Source organism: Vulpes vulpes, chromosome 5 (genome assembly GCF_048418805.1).
Source record: "Vulpes vulpes isolate BD-2025 chromosome 5, VulVul3, whole genome shotgun sequence".
Taxonomy (NCBI): domain Eukaryota; kingdom Metazoa; phylum Chordata; class Mammalia; order Carnivora; family Canidae; genus Vulpes; species Vulpes vulpes.
Genome location: NC_132784.1, coordinates 70,342,422 through 70,352,251, shown reverse-complemented (window position 1 = coordinate 70,352,251; position 9,830 = coordinate 70,342,422). Strand labels below are relative to the sequence as shown.

Sequence of the window (9,830 nt, the reverse complement as noted above, 5' to 3'; positions counted from 1 at the left end):
GGGAGGGGATGGAGCCACCCTGGCTAGGCCCACCCACCTGCTTCTTCCCCACTTTGTCATCTCCCACCTCCACCAGCAGCTGGAAGGGTGGCCCGCCATGATCTACAGTTGCTGTGGGCACCAGGGCATGGCATGTGGGGTAGTGTGGGGTGCAGAGGGGTGTGTGGGACTAACGGGGTGCTGCAGAGAATGGACAGGGTGTGAGGGGCAGGGAGTGGATGGCGCCTGGGCAGGGTGAGGGGGTTGGGAGAGATGGATTCTGGACACTTGGAGGATATGAAGGACTATGGAGAGACCCAGGAGCATGACAGATTCTGGGCTCTTACAGGGTGTGCAGGTCACGGGTGCGACTCAGCTGTGCAGGCCAGGTAGGGGCCAGGTGGGTGGGTCAAGGGCAGTGGGTGGGGCAGAGGCAGTGGGGTAGGAACTGGGATCAGGGACAGTAAGACAGGAAGGTGGGGAAGAATGAGGCAGGTGCAGTCAGTCCAGCAGGTGCGGCGGGCAGAGCGGTGGGTGGATGTACAGGTGAAGGGTGGTCGGCTAGGTGGTGGGCGGGCGGTGTGGGCAGGTGCCCTGGGCGAGGCCATGGGTCAGGTGAACGGGGTGGGGGGGGTCGGTGGGCGGGGCCATGACTCAGGTGAACAGGGAGGGGCGGGGCGGGGCCGGCGCGGTGGGTAGGGAGACCCAGTGGGCGGGGCGACGGGGCAGATGGACGGGGGCGGGGCGGCAGGTGCAAGGGGGCGGGGCGGCAGGTGCAAGGGGCGGGGCCTGGCGGGGGCGGGGCGGGGGCGGGGCGTCGCTGGCCCTCCCGGAAGCCAGGGGGCGCTGTGACGGGCCCACGCGGGCCGTGCGTGCCCCTCCTTCCGCCCGCGGCCCGGAAGCCGGCGATGGCGCGGAACGTGCTGTGAGTTGCCGGGGGCCGGGACGCGGGCCTGGGGCCGAGGGAGGCGGGGGGGCGGGGCGCCGTGCGGTCTGGGGCGGGGGGCGCGGCGGGAACCACGAGTGCCCCCCAGGAGGGCTGCGCCCGTGGCCCTAGCGTGACGAGTGTCGTGTGCGCGCATGCGCGGCGGCGGCGGCGGCGGCGGCGGGGGCGCCCCGGCAGGTGCGCGGGGCCCGGGAGCGGGCGGGGCCGGAGGAGAGCCGGCGGGGCGTGCTGGCGGGGAGGGTGGGATCGCGGGTGAGTCACCGGCGGGGCCGGGGGAGCTAGAGCCGATGGCAGCCGGCCAGGTCGCTGGGTCGGGCGCGGGAGAACGCGCAGCGGCCCTGAGCCTCGCGGGTGCCGGGCTCGTGGGACCCGCGGGAGGGCCGGGCGGGCGGGCAGCAGGCCGTGCGGGGCGAGCACAGGTGTTCCGGCGCAGGGGCGCCCGGGGGTAGCCCTTCCCCGCCCACCGGCGGCCCGGGGACCCGGGGACCCGGGGACCCGGGGACCCGGAGACGTGGAGGGTCAGGGCCCGGCCCGACCGCGCGGCTCCCCCGGGGGCCCGCCCTCGCCCCCTGCAGTGCCGCAGTCGGGCACCAGGGGGAATAAGCGAGCCCCTTCGGGTGGCCGGCCATTGGGCCAGACTGCGCTGGAGGAGGACACGAGGCAGGCCTGGTTCCGGGGCCGGGGGCGAGGCCTGGCCCATCAGAAGCCGCCTCCCGCCCTTGCCCACCCTGTGCCGGAGACCCCCACCCAGGGGCTGCTGCCGGTACCAGCCCACTCGGTCCCTGGCAGACCTCGAGCAGACGGCCCTCAGCCACTGGGTCCTGCAGGGTCAGGCCCCAGTCTTGCCTTCCCAGAGCCCCCACACCTCGCAGCGCCCCTGAGGCTCACCCTGGGCCTCTCACCCCCAGGCTCTGCTCATCCTGCCCAGCACAGCATTTGGCCTCCTTGAACCCATCATGATGCTGGTTGTGCCCCAAGATCAGGGGCCACGTGCAGTGCCTCAGAGAGGTAGCAGGGTGACCAGGCTGAGCCCCCTGATGACACTGTGTCCCTGCGTGCCCACCCTCCCCGCAGCCTGGCCCTCTGCCTCCATGCAGACCCTGCAGACTGCAGGCACCCTCACCTGGCTGCTCTGCACTGGGCGGTGGCCTCTCACTGCTTCCCAGCTGCCTCTGCTTGCTCTGGGGGCTTTCACAGTACGTGTGGGGGGGGGGGGGTAAGTGGTTGAGGTGACTGGTGCCTCTCCCACCCACACAGAGTGTGCAAGTGACCCCCCAGCCCGTGCTGTGGGGTAAGCCATGGTTAGGAGCAACTCTGCAGCCGGCAGCCTGCCTGTGGGACCATCACTTTAAACAATCCTGGCCACCAGCATCTTTGGGGGGACCATGGTGCACATGCTCTCTACTGGCCTATTTCTTGAGTCACTCATTGACCCTTTCCAGAGACCAGCCCTCAGGTCCAGCAGCCCCCACTGGTCGAGCTGGTGGGCACCAGGGATCTTGGTGCCCACCCTGGGCAGATCTGACCAGTGAGCGAGGGGGGTTGTGGGGGCACTGGGCTGTAGGGGGCACCCGCCCCCCTTTGCTTCTCACTGCTGTTGCTGTGGGTAGACACATGGAGGTCTGCTGGGGGCGCCCTTGGGGTTCTGAATGTTTGATACAGACCAATCTCTCCCTGCTCTCAGGTACCCTCTGTACCAGCTGGGCAACCCCCAGCTCCGCGTCTTCCGAACAAACTTCTTCATTCAGTTGGTGCGGCCCGGCACGGCCCAGCCCGAGGACACTGTGCAGTTCCGGATCCCCATGGAGTAAGCCCCTGAGGAATTCAGGCTGGGGAGTACCCCCCTCCCTACTGGGGCAGTCCTGGTGGTGTCACAGAACCTGGCTCCTATGTGTGGCTTCTCCCCGCTGTGAAAACACCACAGGCGGCGAGCTGCTCTGCAAATATTGACCGAGGGCCTGCTGTTTGCAGAGCCTCCGGTGGGGCTGGGCTGCCCCCCACACACGCCCACCCCTCCCCCACCAGGGAAGCCCAGTGGAGAGCCTAGCACTTCTTTAACTGCACTGAGCTCCATGCTCTTTCCAGGCAGCTGGGCCGAGGCTCTTGGAGGTTCTTACCACAGCTTCCAAAACCCTAGTTTTCCAGGCGGTTCCCTCACAGAGGCCCCGGCAACCAGAGGGACACAGCATCCTGTCCCCCAGGCTGCAGGGCGCTACTCTGAAGTGTCAGGATGTGATGGCCTTTAGAAGCGGGGAGGAGCGGCCAGGCTGCGGTGATGATGCCACTTCAGGGGAAAAGGCCAGGGGGCCTAACTCCCCACCCCCTGGGCCCCCATTTCTAGGAAATGGCCTGGTGGTGGGCTGCAGACAGGACCAGCCCCAGTGGGCGCCCAGAGGCCTGGGGCAGCCCCCAGACTGACCCTTCCCTGGGGAGAGCTCTGCCCAGGAGCCCAGCCCCAAGTGAGCATGAGCCCCTTGCAGCCCCCCCTTCCTGTGTGGGGGACAGGTGGCCACTTGTCATCTCAGCCTGGCTGGGACATGCTTACCTTCCTTCTCTACCCCAGGATGACCAGGGTGGACCTGAGGAATTACCTAGAGCGCATCTACAACGTACCCGTGGCTGCCGTGCGGACGAGGGTGCAACATGGTGCGTGCTAGCCCTGCTACCCTGCTGTGGGGGGGCACCACCACAGACAGGGTGCCCTTCCCCGTCCAGCTGGGAAGCTGGGGTGGCAGAGCACTTCCTTGTTCCTCTTAACCCCCTATCCCCCCACTGCACCCTGAGGTGTAAGTATGCAGCCTTCCCATGAGGGAGGCAGCCCACGAGGGGTACGGTGCCGACGAACAGAAGTCAGTTTTTTTACTTATTTTAGACACGTTTGGGTGTTTAGCGGAGCAGAGGGTCGCGGTAGTAGCATGTGCTCCTGGAACATGGTCTGTAAATGTGAACTAGTCACACTTCAGGTGTGACGTGCTATCATCCGTGGGACACCAACCAATTCTTACATGTTTGCCTCTTTCTAGAAAGTGGGTCCTGGATGAGTTGGGCTGAAAAATCTCGTGCTCAGAATACAATGTGTCGTTTCCCCCACACACACACCCCCAACAGGTTCCAACAGGAAGAGGGATTACAGGAACGTGAGGATGAAGAAACCAGACTACAAGGTGGCCTATGTGCAGCTGGTGAGTGGGCTTCGGGCAGAGGCCCAAGTCCTGGGCGTGACTTATCACGACCGTGACCTTGGTGCGGGGAGGGGGGGGGGGGACGTGTTTGTGCAGCGGCCCCGCCTGGGGCCCCGGGAGGCCCTGAGAGGCAGGATCTCCAGGCCCAGGGCGCGGGGCAGAGCCTGTGCTTCGTCCTAATCCCTGGCAGCCCCAGGCAGAGCTCATGGGAGGAGACGGCGCGGGGCATCTTGGAACTTCTCCGGGGCCAGCCGTGTCGTGCCCTTGGACTTTGAACGTGCTGTGGGCTTAGGCAGGCCCACTCAGGCCCAGGGGTTTGGGGCTCAGACGGAAGCCAGAGCTCTTGCTTCTGGAGAGCCCTGCAGGGTGGGCAGCCCCCAGCGGGGAGGCCATTGGTGCCCTGAGTTAAAGCTGCTGCAGGGGCCTGGGTCTCCACTGGACCCGTTTGCTATGCCCTGGGGTCCTGGTGGAGCCCCCTCCCCTCTGGACAGGGCCGTGGGGCTGTGGCACAGTCTGTCGGGTTCTCATGACCGTGTCTCCTGCCTGGCCTGGGGTGTGGGGGAGGGTCCAGTGCCCCATCTGAGCCTCTGCCAGCCCAGAGCATGACTTCAGGGCCCCTGCTCAGGCTCTCCCCTTCCAGCCAGAGGGCACCCCAGATGTGTGTCTGCAGATGAGCCCTCCAGGGGACGGCCGGGTCCCCCGCTACCTCCATGCAAACCTGCCAGGGACGGCCCTGCTTGCAGGGTCCCTTAGCTGCCCTTGCCGTTTGAAACCCCTGGAGGGGGAGGGGGGTTCTTCCAGATTGTTCCATCCCAGGGTGGACAGCCCAAGTGGAGCCTGCGGCGGGAGGCGGCTGGCCGTGGCCGCTAGATGGCAGTAGCGCTATTGTGAAAACCTCCCCCGGGCCTGCAGACCTATTTTGAGCATGAGGAGGCAGTTTGTTAAGAGACCCAGTCAGCGTGGCAGCTTTTCTGAAAAACAGTCACAGTTGTTGTTCTAAACAGGGGCCCCCCTAATTATTTGGCCTAATATTTGCTGTGCATATAATCAGCCAATCCAGGTGGAGAGAGCGCCCGTTGGCCATATAAAGGCGTCTGTGTCCTATGTGTGAAATTGGGCCATCTGTCTCTGTCATGGCGTGCGGGCTGACACCCCCTGTGCCGGCATTCGCCACCAGGCCTTCCGTGGGCCAGTGACGGTGACAAGTGGCTTCTGAGTCACCCGAACCCTTGCATTCTTCCCGCTTAGATCTGCTGCGTGCAGCTGCCGCGGGGGCACCTTTCTTCCCCCGTGAGACCAGGCGGCACAGCCTAGGGCAGCATCCCTGCTGGGCAGCCGGCTCCCGCTGGTCCCCACTGACCTGGTCCCCACTGACGTTCCTGGAGCCCCCACTGACATTCGGGAGTGTTCTCCCTGCCCCCCAGGCCCGCTCGCCTCTGTCTGGCCTGGAAACCGGCAGGAAGCCGGGGCCCTTGCCTCTCTGAAGGGGTCTCTTCTCTGCCCCCATCTCCCGGGGCCAACCTCTCCCAATGCGTCCCTGCGGGCCCCGCTCTGGGGCTTCTAAAAACAGAGCTAATTGTAAAGCACACAGAGGGTCAATCACGAACACAAATTAAGTTTCCGAATCTATTTTGAGTTGCCGGCTGCGGAAGAGCCCGTCAGGCGGGTGGGGGCCCCACGCTTCCCCCGACAACCTGATACACATCTCTGTGGCCCCGCATCCCACGCGGCAGAGGAGCGTCACCAGGCAGGCGGGAGCCCTCTGGGGCCCAGGCCATGGCCCGGGGCCGCTTCCCACACTGCTCCTTTCCTGCGCTTTTCTGCTGACCAGCACGCTCTCCACTGTGGCGGGTGGGGGTTGAGGGTTTACTTTTGAAAGTACAAGGTGAAGTTCCCCGGAGAGGGGCACCCACAAGTGGCTCTTGTCTCTGGTGAGAAGTGAAGAATTTCTCTCACCGGCTCCCTCCGTTTTTCCGGAGCTGTTGCAAATTGGCATCTTTGTATTTACATTTTAAAATGTCATTTTGGGTTTCCCCCACCTCAGAAAACTAGCAAAATCACCTCGATATATTAAACATAAATCCCCGTTCTGGGCAATCAGCCTTGCATGTAAACTATTGCCCTTTGGTATTTTAAAAAAGAAAAAAAAAAAGCAGTGTTGAGCTGTGTAAGCTAATCCTGGTGCAGGCTGGCTACTGAGCGCACACAGCCCTGCTTTCTTCACTCGGGCCCGCGCTCCGCGCCATGTGATCAGAATTTATAAACCTTCCCTTCTCGGGTGGGGCATGCGGGCTGTTTCAGATCATACTTGGCTGCCTGCCCAAAGCCAAATTTCTTTACAAAACAAGGGTCTCCAAGAACCAGCGCACTTTACTGATTTTACTTATTAAAATTTTCCAGATACGGATGCCGTCCTCCATCCTTTGCCCGTCTGGAAACAGACAGCGCGGCTCTGGCGCGCGCCCCCTCTCGTGCCCTGATCTCGGGGGGCTGCTCCGTGGGACCCAGCAGACTGAAAGGGCACCTCAGAGCTGCCTGGGCCCCCTCCTCCGCTGCAGCGGGGGCCAGCCCGGTGCCCCACACACGTGCTCGGGGGTCTGGGTTGGGGCTTGGCCGACACTGGCACATTCTGAACTTTTAGTGAAAGATGTAAAACCAGTTAATTTGCAAAGCCGGTCTTGATTTATAGACTGCTGCATATGTACATTTCTTTGTACGTTCTATGCGTTTTATTTGCCAAGCTCCGAGCCGGGAGGAGGGGCAGCCTTTAATGTGGGCAGAGGCCTTTAGGTATTTTGGATGGAAAAAGTTTCAGTGTGGCACCAGACATCATTTGTGCCGTGTTTTCCCGTGCCTCGCTCCTGCCCCCCGGTCCGCCCGCGCTGCCCCCGCGCCCGTGAATGGGCGCTTTGCTGGGCTGCTTTTAATGAGGCTCCCGCCGGTGCAGACGCCACTCCATAAAGAGATAATGTCGATGAAAAGGGGCATTGTCCAGAGTAATGGTTTCCCGCTGTGAGATAAAAGCCAGCGGCCGGCCGACATGTTTGTTTTCCAGGCAGGGACATCGCTCTGGACATGCTGGCCGCGTGTCCGTCCCGGGCCTTGGGGCAGGAGGGTCCTGTCTACCCATCCCGCCCCCCCACCCCCTGTGAGAAGGCTCCTGGGCTCAGAGCTGCCCTGCTTGCCTTTGCTCCATAGGCGCACGGACAGACCTTCACGTTCCCCGATCTGTTTCCTGAGAAAAAGAGCCCTGACGGCAGCCCTGGTGACGATGACATCCGGGACCAGCTCCTGGAGGACCAGCGGCGGAGGCAGACCCGCGATCCCCGGCGCGGTGGCGTCCCCGACTGGTTCGGCCTGTGATGGCCCCAGTCCAAATAAAGTCCTGCGTGTGGAGCAAGGCCACAGGCTCCGTGTCCTCTGTCCCACATGTCCCTGTGCAGGGCTGTGCCCCACGGCACATGGCACACACAGCACCTGGCCGCACGCACGGAGCAGGGCCTGTAGGGACTGTAACCATGTGACCCATTTCTGGCCCCGTGAGCCTACAGCGAAGGTCTTGGTGGGGAAGGTTGTATCAGGCAGGTTGTGAGGTGGGGTGGGGCGAGCACCACGGGCAGGGAGCCCATCCTGCTGAGGGTCTAAGGTGGCAGCACTGGTGGCTCTCGAGTGGGGAGGAGGTGTCCATGGGGGGACCCAGAGGAAGCGTGTTTAGCACATGCCAACCCAGCACGAAGCAGTGCACAGAGGGTGGGAGATGCCGGAAACGGAGGATGAAGTGGGGGGGTGGGAAGGATCACTGGCCTGAAGGCTTGAGGATGAGTTGGTGTGGTCAGTGGTCATCGGCTCCCTGAGGTGGACAGTTGGGAAGGAGACGGTATCTGGGAGCCTGCAGTGTGTGCATCCAGCAGCCCTGTTTGCACTGCAGGCCCCTGTGGTGGGTCCCCGTGGGCCCCGGTGCTCTTCCCCAATTGGCAGGTAGTGTGACGGGGCTGAGCCTGCAGAGCTGGGAGCATTGGCAGCATGCACATGGGTTTCGTGGTGACCCACTGGGCCTAGGGGTCTGGGAGCAAACCAGAGAGCACTGGGGTGTGCAGGAGAGTCGGCCACGTGGCCCCTGGGGTAGGACGTGGGTGCCACCAGGCTGTGGGGAGTCCTGTCCTCCAGCGCTGCCCTCCTGTGACCTCTGAGGGCCTTGCAGGAGCCGGCTCAGCACCCCCCTTCCGCCCAGAGGGACACCCAGCCCGGGGACAGCATCACGTGGGTCGCAGCTCCCTCCACTTGGAGGGTGAAGGTCCGGGCAGACGCCGCCCTTCAGCGTTGATTTAAAGTGATGGGGAAGGTCCGGAAGGCGACCGGAGAGCAGAGTCAACGGTATTCTCCGTAGAGAAATAATTCATGGGGCCTCGCGGCCCTGAGGACCCCAACTCAAGGCTGGGAGAGGAATCCCATCCTTCATCCAAGCACGTCCAGCACGGGCCGCCACGCACACCCCAGACGCAGCCCAGCGTCTCCTCCAGCTGGCCTCCCCGCTGGCGCCCCACTCTGCAGCCTCCCCGAGACCCCCGTCCCCCTACCCCACCCCCCAGAGGCTTGGGCCACGAGGAACGGGTGGGGAGCCACTGTGTCCTTGGTGTCCCCAGCACCCCAGGGCTGACGGGGCCCCAGGCAGGGATGGGCCCCTGGGAATGAGCATGGATGGACCCGGAGGAGGGCTGCGGTGGGGGCTGCCTTGCAGGTCCTCAGGAATCCAGGAAGTGGGCCTGCAGCCGGATGGAGGGGCGGGGGGGAAGGGGGTGCTCCACCCCACCCCCAGGCCCAGAGCGTCAGGAGCTGGCCTGACACCCCTCCGGGCTGCTCCCTCGATGGAGGCCCCTCCGTCTCTGCCCCTGAGACAATGGCTGTGTGGTTGTCTTGGCCGTGACTCAGTGTCTCCCGTCCTGTGCAGCGGGACACCATAGGAGGGGTTTCCCACATGGTGGGCCCCTCTCACGGGGCTGGGCACTGACCCCAGGGCTTCGAGTCCCCCTCCCGTGGGGATGGTCCTGCGGGGAGCGTCCCGGGCCCCAGCTTGTGGGGGAAGTGTGTGGACAGAGGGAAAGAGTGAGAGCCCCAGTGCTACTCCCTCCTCAAGCCCCCCATCTTCTGTGATGTTCCTCTGTCGCCATGTGGGAGGTCTGTTTACTTAGCAAGAGGGAATGAGAGACGGGGGGACGCCAGGTTACAGGCAGGCAGAGGCCGGAGGGGCAGGGCAGGGCCGGCCGAGGGGGGCTGGGGCCGGGAAGGGCCCTGGGGACTGCTGCTCTGCTCAGTTCCTGGTCTGTACTGATGAGTTATAGCTGCGGCAGGCGGGCCCCGGGCCCCCAGGGACACATCCCAGACCCCCCCAGCAGCTCCAGGTGAGGCCCAGCCGCCCCAGGCCGCCGGGACAGAGCGGAAACCCATCTGGCCACAGTCTCTCCGCCAGCGGCTGGTTTTCTTCTTCGAGGGCCGGCGAGTCCTCCCCAGGGCTGCACCACGCTGTCTCCCCAGCTCCTAAGACATGGCTTAAGTCACAGACTGCAGATAACAGCCTGGAGCCGGGCAGGGGCAGGGGCCCCCACCCCACCCACCCGCCTGGCCGGGCCCTCTGCTGGGAGGGAGGGAAGGGGGGAGGGTCCCCCACAGCTCCTGCAGCCCCGAACCCTCTCCCCTGCGCCCCCGTCATCGGGTGGGCTCCCTGC

The 9,830-nt window shown here is 64.3% G+C and overlaps 1 protein-coding gene across 3 annotated transcripts; it reads left to right on the top strand.

The window, feature by feature from the left end:
- Window positions 1-804: 804 nt before the first annotated feature.
- MRPL23 (mitochondrial ribosomal protein L23) lies at window positions 805-7,508 on the top strand. 3 transcript variants are annotated; one of them, XM_072758730.1, is made up of 5 exons: window positions 805-904; window positions 2,610-2,732; window positions 3,489-3,571; window positions 4,034-4,107; window positions 7,306-7,508. In XM_072758730.1, the coding sequence occupies exons 1-5, from the start codon at window positions 888-890 to the stop codon at window positions 7,468-7,470; spliced, it is 462 nt and encodes a 153-aa protein (XP_072614831.1). In that variant the 5' UTR covers window positions 805-887; the 3' UTR covers window positions 7,471-7,508. The 3 variants fall into 3 exon arrangements, with proteins under 3 accessions (XP_072614831.1, XP_072614832.1, XP_072614833.1); XM_072758731.1 differs by lacking the exon at window positions 805-904 and adding an exon at window positions 949-1,102; XM_072758732.1 differs by lacking the exon at window positions 805-904 and adding an exon at window positions 1,102-1,177.
- The last annotated feature ends 2,322 nt before the right edge of the window (window positions 7,509-9,830 follow it).